The sequence below is a fragment of the Fistularia commersonii genome, chromosome 11 (assembly GCF_037954325.1).
Source record: "Fistularia commersonii isolate RoL2024-O1a breed Wild chromosome 11, RoL_Fcom_v1.0, whole genome shotgun sequence".
Lineage (NCBI taxonomy): Eukaryota > Metazoa > Chordata > Actinopteri > Syngnathiformes > Fistulariidae > Fistularia > Fistularia commersonii.
In genome coordinates, this window is record NC_141294.1 from 416,230 (window position 1) to 436,029 (window position 19,800).

Sequence of the window (19,800 nt, forward strand, 5' to 3'; positions counted from 1 at the left end):
GGTAAACCTTTACGGTTGTTAAAATGACCGTCCGTGGGAGGCTTAAGTGAGACCGACCGCTCGGCCTCTGGGCTCTCGCTCTCCAATCACACGCTTTTGTCTCAGTCTTTCCCGTCAGGACATTTATTTCCTCTTCGGCGTCTCATGATGAGCGTCAGGACCTTCTGCTGTCCGTCCCACAGGCTAATCCAGGATTCCTGCAGCCACACGGCGCTCTGATCCACCGCCGCCCAGGATAAAATACATGAATCTAAAGACCAATTTACAATGAATCCACTTGTCTTCAGCAGCCCATTTATTCTCCTTCTCCCAGCGAGGTGAGTTCTGTTCATACACGCCACACGTTTTGAACAGTTTAACTCACACCCAAGTTAGATGTGCGAGCAATCGTCGTTTAGCAGCCGTGTTCGTACGGAAGCCGTGCGGTTTAGTCCGTCACCGGAGCTTAAAAGAATCAAAAAAACACCTCCGGGACCCGAAAGTTAGAGAGTGTGCGGGTCGGCGTCGGGAACATCGCATTAATCTGTCCACTCCTTCAGTAACCACAATAAGGAGGAACAAACGCACAACGTCGAATTAACAACCGCTAACTAAACACGCCTTATAAAATCCCTTCGACCCCCAGGCCGGCTGCTCCCGGGGAAACAACAATCTTATAGAGTGCCTTAACCCGGGACGCCGTCCACGGCCCTGGAGGAACCGGCCCCTCAGGTGAAATGGAAAAGAGAAACTCTACCTTCGTCCCGGATCTTTGATCTGCAGGGCCAGAAAGAAGCAAGAAACAGAGAGAGGAGAGAGAGAAGGCAGCTTTTCATGCTGAAAACAACAGGACTTCTTCTTCGGCACACAGTGGAGAAGACGGGAAGAGGAGGAAGAGGAGGAAGAGGAGGAGGAGGAAGAGGGAGCCCAGCGATAACTGACGGGATGAGAGACGGGAGGCCAGATGAATGTGGGTAAATGATGTAAAAAGAGGAGTGTGAAGGAAACTGGCTCTGGGACTGAGGTGGCCTGAGCTTGGAACTGTTTGTCTGTGAGCAGAGAGACTGACGCCTCCAGAGATTCTGTGAGCGTAAGAGTTTGCAGCAGGTTTCAGCCTCCTTTTCCACAACTGTTGATTCAAAGATTGGCGAGGAAGTTTGTGGAGGGTCCCGTCTGACCCTCCAAACAGCAGCTCCTTGTAAGCTCCGCCTCCTTGAAAGCTCCGCCTCCTTGAAAGCTCCGCCTCCTTGAACACTCTGCTCCATTTTTCCCTCACATTTCCTCCCCGAGCTCTGGGGGCTGCAGTACCGCCAGCAGTACCGCCAGCAGTGTTCATGGGACATAGTTGCGCCCGTGGTGTTTGACGGCTACACAGAACGCCGCTTCCTTCTTGGAACGCACGCTGCGACCGGCAACTCGGCCGCCGCCGCGACAGGAAGTTAGACGTGAACTCCGCACCGCCGCGAGTGGACGTTCGGCCCCACATGAAACGTTTGAGCGTCCGAGACGGACGGAGGCGTGCGCGTCCTTCCATCGTCCGACCGTCACGGGAACTGAATCCGATCGTATGATGACGGGCGACCCGAGGGGGCGGATTGGCGGCCGGGATCGTCTCCGTCCCCCGACCCTGAGCTTGCTGTAGATAACCCGGGAATCAATCGTTCGATTTCGAGCCACCGTATTGATTCGCTCGCATGTTTCCGCAGGTGAGCTCTCCACGCTGCCCGGGACGCTGGAGCTCGCCCTGCAGCAGGCGCGTCGCAGACTGTCACTTGGATTTCCCAGGAAAAAAACAATTCAATTCCATTATTTTACCTCTCCATTTAATCTCTGTCTCATCCGTCCGTGTTATTACTTTCTCCGCCTTCCCTGACGCCACCACGCCCTCCATGATGCCACCACGCCCTCCATGACGCCACAGCGCCCTCCCAGTGCTTTTTGCTGCGAGGCAACAGACCCGACGGTTGTGATCGGACTGTTGGCCGACCGGCTGCCCGCCGGCTCCCGGTCGGCCCCTGGAAGAATTTAAAATCCACAAATGGACCTTTTTGAGTTGATGGTCACATAATAGAGTTCAAAGGTCACCGTGGAACACGGCTAACATTAGATACTTAATCTTTCATTCCTTTATTCTGTATTTCTGTCGTTTGTCCGGCAGAGGCCCTTCCTGTCACTGGTGGAGGAGCAGGTCCAGCCTGGATTGCAGGCTAACATCTAGAGACGTCCAAGCGTTCACCCTCTCATCCACACATTAGAAGGTCAGGGTCGGCTCACGGCAGGCGTGCGCACGATGAGCGCGGACTTAAAATCCGGCGCTCAGAAGCTCGCCGGTTGCCGGGTCATCCGCCAAAGTCCCCCGGTCTTCCCCATTAGCTTCTTCCCCCCGTTTGGCCGCCGCCCCGACACGGCTTCCTAGAACGCCTTGCCTAGAATTCCTCTTCCTGTTCCTGCCGCCCCTGAGCCCAGCAGGCTTCCTCATCACTGCAAGCAAGCGCTGCCCTTTTTCTTCTCCAGCAGGTCTATTTCTGCTCTCCGTTCCTCTTCCTCTTCCTCTTCCTCTCCGCAGAGCCGTTTTCTACCATTTACTGAAAGCCGTACGGCGTCAATGCCGAGTCCGTCTGCAGAGTCGCACCAAAGCTGTTTGTTCTCATGCAGATCTCCGGACGAAGCGTCGCCGAGCGTGATTCGCCAACCGCCGCACGGCGCTTCGCGTACCAGTGGAGTTTGATGCCAAACCAACGGCAGGTCCCTGGACATGCTGGGCTGCGAGAGTCAAAGGCTCAGCGACTGAGAGGCTCTTCTGTTGGAGGTCCCTGGACGGCTGGTTCACAGTGCCAAGCATAGTGACTCACACACACACACACACACACACACACACACACACGAGAATAGCATTCCATTCTAAAAATAGCAAGCACTTTGTCCACATCCTCCATATGGTTGTCACATTATGCACAAACACGGGTTTATCTCTGCAGACGTAGGAGTTCCTCCGTCTTCCTCCCCTCAGTGTATTCCGCTTTATTCCCTCGTACTTAGACTTCATCTGGAGCTCCGCGGACCTTTCGGCGGTTCGTTGCGGCGGCGGCGGCGGCAGCGGCGGCGCCCTGCCCGGACACGTCTAATGAGGCACGGTGGAATCCGGCGAGGAGACCTGCGGGTCTCGTCAGCTGAGCGTTGCAGCTCCTCCCTCACCGGGCGCTGATGTTTGTGCACGGCGTGGACTCACTGGTGGTGACTTCTTTGATGGTCTCCGCCGAGGAGTGGCACCCGTTGACGATCTGCCTGGTCCAGAAGGACAGGTCCTTCGCGGTCTCGGCCCGGAACATGTGGGTCTCGATGCCGAGGCGAGTGCCCGTCCGGGTGGCGAAGAACAGCTCGGTGCCGGAGTGGGGCGACCCCCGGTCCGGGCCGGAGTGGACCAGTCTGGAGAAACGGATACCACGGATTTCAACATGGTTTGGACTCGGCGAGGACCTTCAGATGAAAGATCTGACCCCAGCGTCCTGTCCTCTGTCCTGCCCTCCATTAACTTCTCTCCAACCTCCTTCTACCCAGATCTTCTCCATCCCTCCTCTGTCCATGACCAAACCATCTCGGAGTGACTTTATCTCCAGGACATCTAACATCCCCCATCCTCTCCAACCTCCACATTGCCGAGGAGAACGTCCACATCTTCAGCTCCGCTACCTCCTGTCTTCTCCTCGGTACTTCCTTGTTGCTCTCTTATCAAATCTGAGATGTTTCTCCAACCGTTCCAACCTGCTGGGACATGTTTCTCCACCTGTTCTCCAAACTCCTGCTGCCCCGGGCTGCTGCTACCCCTGGTAGGTCCGACCCTCCACTCCCACTTCTCTTGGGTCCCTCTCATCCAGACATGTATTCTCTCTTCTGCAGCTAACCTTCATGCCTCTCCTTTCCAGGAGCATACCGCCACCTCTCTAGATGTTCCTTTAGCTGCTCTCTGCTCTGGCTGTAGATCACAGTGTCGCCTGCACACATCACACACCCAGGTGCAGGTAAAGAGAAGCTGGTCTGGTTACCGTCTCACGTAGCAACACCCGAATTCTTAGGCGTGAGCAATAGAAGGGGTGCGGTTGAAGGTCGATGGGCCCGATGGGTCCAGATTTCCCGCGAATACCGACGACGTCATGGAATAATTGCTCCTCGCCTGGGAGAGGTGATGGAGAAGCTCTTTCCGTGCATCATCTGAACATGTAATTGGCTGAACTCAGAGCGGAGCCGGCTTTATCTCGTACTTCTGAGTAGTTGGGTTGCGCCTTTCTTTTTCAGATGAGGGTATTTGGGTGTGATGGGGTCGTACCGCGTGGCGAGCAGCGGGTAGACGTGCGCGGGGTTCTGCCAGGCTTCCCTTCCTCGCGGCAGACTGTCGTAGAGCAGCAGATCCTTCTCCGTCACCACCACCAGCACCGGCCTCCAGCTCTGCTTCTCGCTCTCCGTCTGCGGGGAGAAAGAGCGACGGCGGCCGGTCGATGAATCCGTCGGCGGCGGACGCGCCTGCCGAGGATCCTCGGACGGACGGGAAACAAAGAGGCCGGACGGCGGAGACTTGAGTCCAGATTAAACGGAAACGCCCGCGGTGGCGTTTACAGCAACAGCCCTGAAAATTGCTGGCTGAAACTGGGCGTCGCACCCGTGGAGGCTCAAATTCTCATTTAGCTTTCTTTGGTTCACCCGTGCCATTAATCAGCCCTGCAAGGGCTGCTCTATTTGAATTTGAAAACGGCCAAAAAACCTCAATTACCTTGACGACGGAGGGGTTTGATTTCCCAGCGCTGTCTATCGCGAATTCTGCTCTCCTCTCCGGCGAGGGCGGGGATTTTGATCCGAGGTATCGACGGTTGCGCGGCTGCCAGACGCTCCGACGGGATTAATTGTATGTTAAAGACGGGATCGGGGAGCGTTAAATATGTAAAAGACTTTTCCGAGTGCAAATATGCAAACCCCATGCTCTCGTTTGTGCGGCGTCTCGCTTCTGGACCAAAGCGGGAAACCATGGAAAACTTTAATGCATTCCATTAATTAACATTGACTTGGGTGAGGAAAATAGACATAACCGGATGAATATGCATATTTGTGAAAAACTAAAACCAGATACATTAGCTTGGAGTGTAACTCTTGATGTGATCTTCTTCAATGACAAAACGAATAATAATAATAATAATAATAATAACCATGCAGGCAGATACAGTGTTAGCACACACACACACACACACACACACACACACACACACACACACACACACACACACACACATACACACACACACACAACAGGGTTAGCTTATAGAGACAGAGTTACAGTCCTGATACAGAGTGGACAGAGACAGGCTTCATGTTCAAACTTGGAGTTAGCATACAGAGAGAGGATTAACGTACAAAGACAGGGTTAGCGATAGACACAGGGTTAGCATACAGACAGTGTTGGTGTACAGACACAGTGTTAGCGTATAGACACATGGATAGCATAAAGACACAGTGTTAGCATACAGACACAGTGTTAGCATACAGATACAGGGTTAGCATACAGACACATGGATAGCATACAGACACAGTGTTAGCATACAGACACAGTGTTAGCGTACAGACACAGTGTTAGCATACAGACACAGTGTTAGCGTACAGACACAGTGTTAGCGTATAGACACAGGGTTAGCGTACAGACACAGGGTTAGCGTACAGAGATACGATTAGCATACGAACACAGAGTTAGCCTTGGAAAGCCACACACAAAAATTATATAAGAATGCATATGTATTTTTTTTATGTTTTATTTTCTCATTCATTTATTTAAATTCTACATAGTCTTCTTTGTATCTATAGCCTCTATTTGCATATTTTTCTATTATTACTATTTGCACACTTTGTGACAATTGAATCTTCCCGTCGTGAGATCAACAAAGTCGATCTTATTATATCTTATCTTATCTTATTCGGGTGTTGCACTTTAGGATCGATCCAAGTTACTGATTACTGAACTCGTGAAGCATTCATTGACGTATCGTCACACCGTCGGCATTTAAAAGAGAATTCCTTCCCATAGTTTGGCTTTTTCCCGTAATTCTGGAACTCCTGCCACCAAAAAAAGAAAAAAAGGAGCCGTTCGCTCGACGTCCTCTGAGTTACATGAGCTGCGTTCACATTCCTGACAATTTTCAAACGTGGGCTTCATCTTCAGAAATGTGTAAATCCGTTTTATGGCACATCCGCTGGGAAATTACACAAACGCACGGGCGGCCGGCGTGCAGGTGCAGGATCTATACATCTGCTACCCACCGTCCCATTCAACAAACCCCTTCAGAACACGCACTGTTAATCCGTTAACTCTCTCTCTCTCTCACACACACACACACACACACACACACACACACACACACACACATACACACACATTTGATTTTACAGCTCTCCTTAGAAGACTTTATCTGTATCCCAGCTATGGAATCCTAAGCTGCTCTTTGAAGTTCTGCCTCAGCCAATCACACCGCAGGGATTTAGAGGGTCAAGGGTCAGCGTTTTTAACATACTGTGTGCGTTGCCAGGTAACGCTATTGAGGGATCAAATGCACGACGGCTAAATGTGACAGGTGTGAGTATATGCACGATGCATGCAGGTACAGGCGCGAAAAATACTTCCCAACCTGGCGCTTATACCTCGGTAATAACATGGTAATAACATGGTAATAACACCGCAGCCGTATCCTCATGGAGTTTTTTGGGGACACAAGATAAAAATGCAGACAAATTGTGCCCCTTGCAGGATGCCGCACAAGACAGACCCACCGCACATGGCGGGACTTGTTTGTCGCGGCGGAAACGGTGACGAGAACGACGAGAACGACGAGAACGACGAGAACGCCCCCTGCAAACCAGCTCCTTTTTTTTTTGTTTGTTTTTCTCACACAAATCAGCTTTTTGCCGTGACTCCCCCCCCCCCCCCGCCCCCCGCCCCCCGCGGGTTTTCCAGCTGCCACGCTCGTTCCCACGGCGCCTGCAGAGGAGGTTCACGTTGGTCCATCTAATGATCCACAACTATCAAATGTGTGACGGCGTCGAAGGAAAACTCACAGAAAAGTATTCATGCTTCAAACTCAGAAACAGAAAACCAATCGTGATCCCTTCACTCACACACACACACCGACACACCGACACACTCACACACCTTATAAAGGTGTTATACATGCCATTAAAAATCAAAGGCAACCGTGTCCTCAGGGTGGAGGTCTGAACACACACACGGTCTGGTACCTTCCCCGCCAGCCATCCCATGTGTCGTATCTCCTTGCTGCCGGCGACCCCGGTCCTGGCGGCGGTCTGGACCACCTCTGCGAGCCCCCGCTGTGACGGCGGGAGAACACACCGGCTTCAGAGCACAGTCACGCCAAACCTCTTGATTTCCAGGGGCGGGACGGACCTGAGCCAGCGCCGAGACCACGGACTGCACGGCGGAGAACCAGGCCAGGGCCGACGGGCGGTCGGGGCAGCGCAGCACCAGCGTGTGGCGGGCGTCCGGCGAGTGGAGCTCCAGCTGCCTGGAGGCGGACAGGAGAAGAGGTGGAAGTGCTTTTTCATGATCTTATCGGGGTCGGCTTCCTTCCTCGGGCCTCTTTGCGGGCTCTCCGTGGTCTCCATGGACGCCACCTGTCTGCCTGGGGTTTCCTGACGGTTCCTCCTACAGTCCAAAACATGCAGGAGGTTCAGCGGAGAACCTGCATGGACCACATGTGTGAATGAGTCTGTATATGATGCTTGGATGAGGAAACCAACGCTTCTTGGTGTCTTTATGATGCCTGGAAGACCAGGCCAATAGTTTTACGTCTCTATGCGACGCGTGAATGATGGTATTTATCTGTGTGATGAAGGAATGAATGAGTGAGCGGCTGGATGGTGTGTATGATGTGTGCACGGTGGTTTGCTTCCCTGTGATGTGTTAATGAATGAATGAATGAATGCATGTTGGTGTCTTTATGATGGATGAATGAGTGTCTCCATATTATGTGTGAATAGTTGAGCCACTCTTTGACATGTGAATGAATGAGTGAATGTGACCTGTGACCTGTGACCTGTGACCTGTCTGCATGACGTCTTAATGAGAGTGAATGGTTGTTGTTGTTGTTGTAGGTCTGTGACGGGTGAAGGAGCGAGTGAATGAAGGTCCGCCTCGTGCAGGATCTGCAGAAGGTACGTCCACGCTCCGTCACAATCATGGCTTCTGACACCCGTTGGTGTTCTTAAGGAGGCCAGAATTCAGCGGCAGAGGAGGAGGTGAGGATCTGCTCGCCTCTCGGCGTCTCCTGGGCGGGAGGGAGCGTTTCCTCCTGCTCGGGGTGATAATAGCTCTCGGCCCCGGAGAGGCCAGGCCAGAGAAGATGCTCCAGAGAGGAGGGGAGGCTTTGCATTCATTCATAACAATCCTGCCGCTGGTTTATGCTCATGTTCTCCACTTTGAAAAGCCTGTACCGCGTATCCACGCTGATATTCATTCATTCATTATCTATGGCGTTTCTAGACGTATAAACGTAGCCGACCCCGGCTGTGATTGGGCAGCGTGTGTCGCCCTTTGCGATGACGGCTCAGGCGACCCGTTAAATCGGTAAATAACCAGGACAACTGTCACAACTTGCATTTGTGTTGTTGAAACAACACAGTTACCAAGAGGTGGTGAAAATAAACACCAAGATGTTCCCTCTAGCCTGAGGTAGCAACATAAGATACAAGGGAGGTGCATCCAGGCACATCGTGAATAGTGCTGGTTAATGGCGGGGTCACATTCACCAGCCAAAGTCCACCAAGCAGTATAATTTATCTATATTTAAAGCTTTTGGAGGCTCTGACTAACCTCTTCACAGCTCTTAGACGTACTTCCTATACCCCGAAACAAGTGGTGATCGCACGTCGACGTGAAGCGGGCGGAACGAGACGCTGAACGCACGCTCATGAATGACGCTGCCGTCGGCGAGCCAATCACAGCCCAGGATACAGAACACCACGGGAAAAGGCTTATTATGAATTAAAAAGAATTGATATTAAATCGATAAAAATACATTTACACCGCGATACAGGATCTCTGTGAAAGGTGAGCGGCGATATAATGCAGGATGCGTCATGATGAAAGCCCGTACGTGAAGAGCTTGGATTTGAAGGGAAAAAGGATTTGATGGCGCGTCTGCCAGAACTCGGCTCGCTTCAACGCAGAGGCGGCGCTGCAGCTGCAATCTGATTGGACGTTACTTTCAGAGGCGGCCGCCGCAGCAACACGGTGGGATTTTAAAACTTCCCTCCTTTTCCACGATCTGGTGCTGCGTCGCCCTGAAGAACTAATATCGGACACTTTGGTATTTAAAGGCGATAAAATCTACACGCAGATATTTGCCGAGACATGATTTCAACACGATGAACCGATTATTATTTATTTGGATGATTTCTAAGTGAACAGTTACTTCGGCCCCACGTCTCATTAACACCTTCTCATCTTCATTCCCCTTCTCCTCGCTTCCTTTCAAGGATCCCTCAGGGCTCCTCTGCGCCCATTTGCCCAAACGCCGCCATCGTGGGGCCGCCGCCGCCCCGGGGCCGCCGCCAGGAAGGCAAAGGCTCGCGGACAAAAAGTGCCGCGGCAGTAATGAAACACCTTTCCTCTGCAATGATGCCATTCAAAGGGGTCACAGGGACACAGCGGCGTTTCCATGGACGCCCACGTTACGATATATTCACCAAGACATGGAGGACTGAGGACCGCCACACAATATATGTATGTGTGTATTATACATTATCTATCTATCTATCTATCTATCTATCTATCTATATGACATCATATTGTATCAATTTTCCATTTTAAAAAGTTGACAGTCATCTATCTCTGCTGACATCGCTGTCTTTGAAAAACCCGTTTATTTTATTTAATTTAATTTTGGGTCAAAGTGCTCGGGGTGAGCCGGCGCCAGAGCGACAGATTGTATTTCACGCTTATAAATTGAATTCCTGTGGAATTAATAATAGCAGTATCAGTGGATATTTACCTGGAAACATTAGCATGAAGATGACAAGCCGCTTCACGAGAAGCTTAAATTGGAAATACGAGTGAAATGACCATGTGTGTATTTATACTGCGAGCCCAGACTGAATACTGCGTAAGGCGTGTTCTACTTTGGCGTGGGCTGGTGGCAGCTGAGTCGGAGGGGAGTGTGTACGTGGGCGGCTACAGCGGAAACAATAATCTGGTAAATAAGTGTTTAGCGTGAGCATCGGTGATCCCGAGTCCGTGTTTGACCCGGGTTTACCGGGTTCCGTTAAAGCCCCGATCAATGTTCACCTCGTAAAACCCTCTCACGCTTGAGTCGACCGTCAGCGAAGGCGTCGCCGGAGCCTCAGAACTCCGAGCGTATAATTATCATTACGTGTTTTATTTAAGTCTGTGTCAGTGAAATCACGACTCTGACAGCTTCTGTGAGGAAGCGCAACTGTGACAGCGAGCACTGAGTCCACGGTTGGACCGACATGCGACGTGAGAATGAGAGCGAACGGCCGCCAGTCTTCATGACCCGTGAAAGCATGAGAGGGTGAACGGCTGAAGGTCTGTGTGACGTGCAAACCACCAGGTGAGCGGCTGTGCGTCGACATGGCGTCCGAACGCGTGAACCACAGGGTGAACGGTTGCATGTTTCTCTGCCCATGAATGAATCAACAAAGGGTCGCATGTCTCCGTATGACACGTGAATGGCTGAATGCTTCATGTGGCTCTGTGATTGGTCCAGGAGGTCTCTATGATATGTGAATGAATGAGAGGGTGAACAGTTGTGTTGACATGACGTGCGAATGAGAGGGTGATCGGTTGTAGGCCTCAATATGACACGCAAGAGTGAACTTGTGAATGATTGTTAATCTCCTGCGCACACGTCCCACAATTTAGCGCCCAAAACCCCATTCCGTTCTCTCAGAGTGGAATGAATGAATGACTGAATGAATGAATGAATGCCTGTATCAGAGTGAACGTCTCTGAATGAGGCGTTGTGATTGGTCCAGGATGAACCCTGCACCGACCCTCTCAGCATGATTAGCAGCGAAGCTAACGAACTCCTCGTCTGTCTTACCGGGAAATGTTCCAATCAACTTTCAAGGCTCAGTTTCCTTGTTTTGTGGCAGAAAAGCTGTCAAACATTAACCCCGCCGACCCTGGAATATCAGCAGCTTCCTGCACTCCAAACTCCCCTTTTTACCGATATTTCATCAGCCATGTCGTCAAGGTAATCATTTAAATTTGACCTTTGGCATTTATAAGTAGGGGCTTCGACGTCCAGCGGCCATTAAATGGGCAGCGTTGCGACGGCGACGAAGTGCGAGCACTCGTTCCTCTTCCAAAATGAACAAAAAGTTGACATTTCGTCTTGTCGCCATGGTGATGAACGACCCCCGCTGAACCCTTAAATCCCTATAAGCTCCCACCACGAGGCGTCATTACAACATTACTACAGTGTTATAACAACATTTGCCTTCACCCTGAGCAGCGCCGGCGCTCCAAGGTTCCTGAAGGGACCAAACCGTGAGCGGAGAGGAAAAAGCAAAGGAATCAACGAGGATGGATTTAAAGAGACAAAGCCAAGAATCTTGATCCCAGACGGCTCATAAGATAAGGAGAGTTACATTACTGACCAATTAAAGTGTCTGAATCCCCAGGCAGGGAGCGGCGCCCCCCCCCGCCTCGCAAGCGACCGGGAAATATCTTAACGAGAATTCAAATGTCCTCTATGACGAGCCGATAATGGAGCGGGGTAGCGCTGAATAATCCCTCGGGGCCGGCGGGCCACTGAAGGGCCACTGAAGGGCCACTGAAGGGCCACTGAAGGCACCGGGCTCTGCTGTCAGAAGGCTGGGGTCAAAAGGTCAGGGGCGGAGAGACGCCGCCTCTTCCACGGTTTAACCCTCGGGGACGAACGACACCAGCGGGAGGGAAGCGACAGCAGACCTTCTCACTTCTTTGTCAGCACAGAGACGTCTAAAAACCCAGAAATTGAATATATATTAACATATATATATATAAGGGCTGGCGTGGTTGTCACCGGAGGCTGGTGTTTGGATCCCTCGCTTCCTCCCGTCTCCATGCCGAGGTGTCCAGAACCTCCCGGTGGTCCGGTCGCTCAGCACTTGGCCGGGTGACAATCTGAGATGTCCGGCTTCACCCGCTCAGATTCCAATCCAAGTAAATCCCCGAAAGTCGTACCTTTGTTCCCGCCTGACGCCTCCCTGGCGCCGAGTTTCTGCCGCGGAAGCCCTTCATTACATGACGTTTCATTCCAGTCGTTTGGCAGATGCTTTTATGGACGAGGAGATGTTGTTTCCTGCTGTGCAAACCACAGCAGACCCTCGGAGGCCCGGAGCGGCCAGTGGTCTGGGCCGCTCCCTTCAGGGTCTCAGCAGCCAATCACCTGCCTCCGTCTCACACCGACCGACGTCCCGTCCTATTTCCCTTCCCCCGTAAACCTCCTCTCTGGTCTTCCTCCAGACCTCCGTCCTGGGAGTTCCAACCTCTCCGATCTTCTACCCAGATCTCCACCATCCCACTCTCTACCCGTGTCCGAACCATCTCCGTCTGACTTTATCTCTTGCACATCTCACATGTGCCGTCTCTCTGAGGGACTCTGGTGATCCTCTCCACCCCCTCACCCAACCAGAACCTCAGCATCTTCACCTGCACCGTCTGGAGACAACTAGAGAACATCAACGACGACGGACTCGTCATTGGAAAAAAAATGAAACCAAAACCAAGGGGACTAGTTATCCCGGGTTAGGGTTGGCATACGCCACATTCGGCGGCCGAGGGGAAAGAAAACCGCGGGTATCTTTTCATACGTCTGAGATTCCGATGTTTCGCGTCGCCCTCCTTCACCTCGCCGTCTCACCTGCAGCAGCCAAAGGAATCTTGCGGTCCAGTCTTTGGGAACCCACCTGTTCTCGGGGTCCGGGGTGGTCATGGCTCTGGTAACGTAGCACATCTTGAGCGGAATGCACCTCCTGTCGCCCTGCAGGGACAGCGCCGGCCGGACCGGGGGGCCCGGAGGACCGGAGAAGGGGCCGACGGGAGCGCCGCCGGGCCGGGGCGACTCCGGGGGAAGGGTTTCCCATCCGATCTCCGACACCGGCGAGCCCTTCTTCACGTACGGCGTGGCCTCTCGCATGTACTTGACTGGACGGGAGGGAGAGAAAAGCCAGCGTGAGACGGGTTCGGGTTTCGACCCGACCGAAGTTGAACTCATGCGAATGACGCGAGCGCGTGAGGAATAATCCTTTCGTACGGACGGTGATTATGGACCGCGTTGGGGCGGCGGCGAGCATCCCGGCATTAGCGCCATGCCTTCGGTGAGGACGACTGGAGCAGGAAGCAAATTAGAATTGTGAATATTCCAATTTTAGTTGCAGGTGTGCTTTAAAATCCCCACTGGGACTTTTTGCAGCACTTCACAACATTCGCAGCAGTCTGCGCCGCTTGGCAACGAAGCTCTAGCTTCAAGCGGATGCTAGCTGGAGGCAGTGTTAGGTTTTTTGGCATAATTAGCAAGAAATACACTCGGCGTTTCATGATGTTTCTGCAGTATCTCTGTGACGGCTCTCCGTCAACTTCCCGTTTGAAGATAGGAACGTCTACACGGAGTCATCGCTGTCAAACTGGATGGACCGACCGGAGGGGGGGTCTTTGCCGCGACCTTTTACCTACATGCTCGCAACGCCGTCCCGAGAAAGATCTCACCCGGACAGATGGACGACCCGAACCGATGCGTGGGCGACCGCCGCCGCCCGAGCCTCAACGCCGGTGAAAAAACACACCGCTCTTGGTTTTTAAGGTTTTTGAATTGAAGTTCTTTTCTTTTCCCTTGAGCCAGTTTAATTCTTAGGATGAGCAGCTAAAGATACCGTCGCCTGTTTCCACTTGCCCGAAGCAAGCGTCCGAGATCCACGAACGGTGGAGGATAAAGCGGCCGCCGGCTTCCTGTTTGGGCAAGAGCTGACTTTCCTTGCGCCGCGTCTCACCTTTGGACGGGTCAAAGGCGCTGCACCACCTTGAGCTAGCGATCGGGTGAAGTCACGCGTGCCCGGACGTGCACCGTGCACGTACCGCGCTCCCAGGGTTCTCGCCTTTTATGTCCCCGAGCTCCGGAAAAAGGGCCTTTTGTTTTTGCGTCAGCGCCCCCCGACCTCGGGCGGGTCGGCTCTGTTGATTCTTCAGAGCAAAGCTGAAGACACGCTTGTTTCGCCCCCCGAGCGACGACGAGCGGGGTTGAGTTTTTATTGCGTAACAGTGCGGCAGTGATTAGCGCCTCGCGGCGAGAAGCCCCCGCTTGGATTCCAACAGGGGGGCCTTTCTGTTCGCGTTCTCCCCTCGGCTTCTCCGGTTTCCTCCCAAACACAGAGGGTTCAGCGGCGGCTTCTCGCCCGTTCGTTCCCTCGCCGCCGGCCGGCGCACAAAATGAAGGGAGCGCCTTCTCACTCGCACGGCGCCTGGATGGAGAGCTCATAAATACACGGACGGCCGTTATTATCACCCGTGACCAATTTGATCGAGAAGGTGCGCGGACTGCCGAGGGGCCGACGCCGGACAAGATGATGTTCGGCTTTGCAAATGAGTGACGTTTGAAATCTGCAGAAAAAGGCCGAAATGTCGTCGGCGCCGAATCTATTTTCCGAGGAGACGGAGACGCCGGCGTCGTCGCTCCTAATGTGTAATTTGAGCTTGATATCAAAAATGAGGTTGCGCCGGGATATGATGGCAAGCTGGAGGCGCGGCCAAATTAATATGGTGATTTACTTTGACAGGCAGATGTGACGTGACCCTCTTTTATCGCCGAATCGGCCCTTTCTTCGCATTTCATTTGCAGGCGGGAAAATATGAAATGTGTTTGCGCGGGTCGGAGTCAAGCAACCGCCTTGCGGGGGAACATGACCGTGTCTTTGCGGCACATCCGCACTTCATTTACAAGCCCGGGACACGTTTATCTCTGGAAAAATACTGCGGTGCTATCTGGATATTGCACTCGGCCGGTCGGGATCCCAATAATATTTTGATTCCAGTTTTTTTCGGCCCTGTCAAATCAAGCGGCGTGGCGATTCACCGAGCCCCTCTGCTGGCGGGAGCGCCAGGAGTTACGGCGCCGAAAAACCTCCCCGCCGGCTCTACGACCGGGATTACCGGAGGCTTGGAAGCGATGCTGAACGGGATTTCCTTTAAAACGTGACTGCGTGCCGGGTGGCGAGCGTTCAGGACACTTGTTTGAATGATGGACAGATATAGAACTGGAGTGGGCGCTCAGCGCGCTCCTCCGTCCTGGATGCTTTTGAAACGCCGCGATGCCCCGCATCCGTAATAGGCACATCCCGCTGTACGCGCGGCGTGTAATTGGCATACGGTCGGCGGCATTTGAAATCCAGCGCGGCGGTTATTCTCGGAGGAGATCCGTCGGACCCGACCGGCTCCAGTAACGAGCCCGGAGCCGCGTTCGGCGGAGGAGGGACGGGAGGCGAAGGGATGAGCCGAGTGTCCTCAAAGGGCCCGCCAATGACAAAGTGATGCAACGGAGAATAAGCCGCATCCGCCGTCAGATAAAGAAGAGCGGCGAGATGCGCGAGGATTCGTCCAACCTGAAATCGCAAGAGAAAGAAAAGAGAAAGAAAATCGGAAAAAGGCCTAATCCGGTTCAGCCGGATGGTGACGGGACGGCTCACAAACAAGTTAAGGAACCGTGAAGAGGCCATAGGGTATTGATAACTCAGAGGGGATAATCGCACTCTCACACACACACACACACACACACACACACACACACACACACACTGCTGAGTCTTCTGTAAAGTACTCTGACATCACGGATTAGGGTCATTTCATACAGTGTTTTAAGAAATTGATGTAAAATGCTGAGAACTGATTGCCAGTTTATTTGCATTAAAACGCTCAACTAAAGGATTAATCATTAGAAAGAAGAATGTTGACATTCACGCTAGTAACAGCCTAAAATGTGCAACTAATCTCTGGCAGATAGCAAAAGGTGTGGAAGTCTTAGAGTGGTACACCAACAGACGAGGCCTTGCAGGCAGCTTCCCTCTGCGGGCGCCATCGCCGTGCAACAGCACGACCACCTGAAAATACAACCATGCAGCTTCCATGGCAGACACATGGGAGACACATGGGAAACACATGGGAGACACATGGGAGACACATGGGAGACACATGGGAGACACATGGGAGACACATGGGAGATGCACAGAGTCACAGAGTCCCGCCGCTCGGCCATGAGATCAGCGGTCCGGTGGCGACCCGTCGACGGACTGCGACTCTCGACCGCGGAGAAGTTCAGAAGCCGAACGACGCCTTCTGAGAAGACGCCCAAAGAGAAGCCGCTGTCCCGCGTCACGTGAGCCATCATTGGCCAGGATGAGCCGCCAGACACGCAGCGCACGGTTAAGCGCCGCCTCCACCCGGACTGAGATCCGGAACCGGGCGTCTCCGGATGGACCCGCCGCTCCGGTCGAGGCTCACATCTGGAAAGCCGAACGGAGGCGACGCTGAACCCGAGCCTCCGTCGGTGTGCGGAGAGGAGAACCTCACCAGAAGGAAGCCTGGTGAGAGGCCACGTCCTCCTCGGCCACCCCGGAGGATCGAGAAGCATCAAACAGGTGATGTGTTTGATCGTCAGCCTGCCCGGCCGAGGCGACCGCACCGGCTCAGGACTGCAACCCTCACACACAAAGACACACACCAGATTGCAAGGACAAAGATCAGGATCGCATACAAGTCTCTGGGAGAAGCTCCGAGTTCAGCTAAAGGGAACATGTGACGGTTAAATATCCCGCACGGAAGAAATGTTTGCCAGCGGATCGTTCTCTGCGCCGCTTGACAAGTGCTGCTGCTCGCGGTTCTTTGCTAGCGGCGGCTCAACCAGGCTACTTCTGAAGGATTTCTTAAAACTCAAACAATAATTGTGTGAACGATGAGAAAAAAAGATAATTCTTGAGTTCTTGAGCCGAGGGGAAGCGGGCGGTGACTGACCGCCGTCACATCGCCCGGAAATAGAGCCCCACCCGCGGTGATTTTCGGCGGGCGGGGTCGGCGTGATCGTTACGCCGTGCAAATGCGTCCTGTGGGCCTGAGACTTTTTCATTTGCGGCGCTGACGCAAGGCTAACCTAAATGGCACAATCCCGGCCGGGGCAGCGGCGCTTCTCCGGTTCCCTGGCGGTGAAAACCTATCAGTGTTCCCGAATGCTCGTCGCCAAGATAAATCTTCCTTCGTGTGACTTCCCTCCGCTCATTTAGCTCCGGTGATTTGCTGTCGCCGGGGTTCTGATGTGTGTGTGATGTGACGGCGAGCGGCCGTTCGACTCCCTATTAAAAAGCCCATTCCCTGCGGTCGACGGGCAAACGCCACTTCGTTGTTTAACTCCACTCGACCCGTTCCGTTATTCATTTTACAGACACGACGCTCTCTTTCCTCCTGGTGAGCGGCGGCCCGTGGATTTCAACCATCAACAACGCCGCACACACACACACACACCCGCAGTTTCCGGTGCGGGGCGTATAATGACTTTATCCATCTCACTTAATGGTCCTCAACAAGACGTAATGAGCTCAGAAGTCGGCGGGCTTCTAGCGCCCGCTTTGACGGGGAAGTTTCCCCACGACAAGAAGGAGCGAGTGAAAAGAAAAAGGCCAAAGCGGAAGGTTTGGCGCCGGCGGGAGCCAGAATGGCGAGGATCCGGGCCGGAGAGGCGGGAGAGGCTGCTCTGACTGCAGGATGAAGGTGCGCCTTGTGGAGAGCGAGCAGCGAGCAGCGAGCGGCGAGCAGCGAGCAGCGAGCAGCGAGTCGTGAGCCGCGAGCCGCGACACAAATTCGGGCGGCATAAATTCACCCCCGGGGCGTCTTTTTGGGGGATTTGGAGCAGAACTTGAGAACTTGGAGAAGTTCAAATAACGCCTTAATTAACCCAAAGGTTGGAAGTGAGGAGTTCACTGTGTCTCTGAGATGTTGAGATGTACGCCGGTGGACGCGTCCTTTGGGGGGGGGGGGGGGGGGGTGTCTCTAAGAGTTGGATCGCAGGGCGGCTCCACACCAGAAAGTACACAAACTCCCCGGCGGTTATTAATCACCAACTGTTTGGATCAGATGCTTTTGCTCTCGCACTGGAAGGAACTTTTTGCAGGTCCTACCTTTTTAGGAGCCGGGCTGTTTTTTCCCACTTACAACTGACCCTGGACCCCCGTGGACCCCTGTGGACCCCCATGGACCCCTGTGGACCCCCGTGGGCCTCCCTGGACCTCCACGGACCTCCACGGACCTCAGGCTCCAGAAGCAGGTAAGCTCCCGCTCCGACACAGGAGCTTTTCACGGTCCAGAGGAACTCGTGACAAAGAATGCTTGGTTTTCGGTGGAAGCCATGAGCCACGACTGGTAGCAGAGAGAGTGAATGAGACGGTGATTGTGTGTTACGATACCTAGTGTGAATGAATGAAGGAATGTATGAATGAATGAATGAATGTATGAAGGAATGTATGAATGGTTGAATGTCTCCATATACATGAATGAGAGAATGATTTTTTATGTTTCTTTATGACGTGTGAATGAATCACTGAATGAATGACAAGTTGTGTGTCAAAACATGTGAATCACAGTGAAAGGTTGTGTGGTTCTTTATGACGTGTGTGTGTGTGTGTGTGTGTGTGTGTGTGTGTGAATGAATGGTTGTCTATCTTTACAATGTGTGAATGAATGAATGAATGAATGTTGCATGTCTTTAGATATGTAAGTTATATGAAGTGTGAATGAATGAATGTTTTATTGTCTCTATCTGCGTGTGAATGAGTGAATGGTGTCTGTCTTTAAGACGAGTGACTGAATGAATGAATGAAATTGTTTGTTTCCATGTGATGTGTAATTGAATGAATAGTTGTTAGTCTATTTGAATCAGAGAATGAAAGGTGGTGTGTGTGTGTGTGTGTGTGTGTGTGTGTGTGTGTGTGTGTCCGTGCGCTGGACGCAGGCTGAGCCCTGCCTCTGGCATTGATAGGCTCCATCCAGCGGTCAGGATGATGGATGAGTGAGTGATGGCGAGAGCCTGGAAGCTGCGCCGGATGGACTGAAGAAACCCCAAGTCATGATGTTCACCAGAACTGGTTGCCGGCTGAGCTCTGGGTGTGAACTCACGGGGCCTCGTCAGAGGTCAGGACTGTGCAGAAAGTCAATAAACCGGAGTTAAGAGTTAATTGCGGTCGTTGTCATGACGGCGCCAATGTGACGCGTAGCTGCATTTAACCGAACCGGATTAAAGAAATCACCGGGAGGACGGAGGCCACCGCCTCAGCGCCGCTAACCAACCACCATCACCAGAGGGGGAGCTGATCTCTCTGTGGAGACCCTGTTCTGGGCCGGGGGAACACGAGGACCTTTGCCCTCCGGATGATTGGAAGCCATGAAAACAAGCTCACATTTCAGCCCATCAGCCGTTGGGATTTTACAAATAGTCAACCTGAGAGGAGCTCGGCTCACCTGGGCGGGCGGGCGGGCGGGCGGGCGGGCGGCCTCGACTCCGAAAACAGTCTGGAAGGATCCACGTATGAGATCTGTGATCGGAATTCATCCGTTCATGATCTCGGGCCGCGAGGCCGGAGCCAACGCCGGCTGTGATTGGCCAAAGCGGAGTTCACCCTGGATCCATCACTGGGACACGTGTGGACGCTCAGTCATTCACCAGGTGGACACACACAACCCTTCACCCTCTCACTCACATCTTATAGAGGCGCACAACCGTTCACAAATCAATA

The 19,800-nt window shown here is 52.9% G+C and overlaps 1 protein-coding gene across 1 annotated transcript in view; it reads right to left on the reverse strand.

The window, feature by feature from the left end:
• The window catches only part of sntb1 (syntrophin, basic 1), a 33,122-nt gene that overhangs the window by 7,145 nt on the left and 6,177 nt on the right, over positions 1–19,800 (reverse strand). Inside the window, exons 2-6 of the mRNA XM_086155980.1 lie at positions 12,943–13,180; positions 7,415–7,532; positions 7,249–7,338; positions 4,304–4,440; positions 3,209–3,405 (exon numbers count right to left, since the gene is read on the reverse strand). Coding sequence (XP_086012106.1) covers positions 3,209–3,405; positions 4,304–4,440; positions 7,249–7,338; positions 7,415–7,532; positions 12,943–13,180 — 780 coding nt within the window. The remainder of the gene's footprint in view (positions 1–3,208; positions 3,406–4,303; positions 4,441–7,248; positions 7,339–7,414; positions 7,533–12,942; positions 13,181–19,800) is intronic.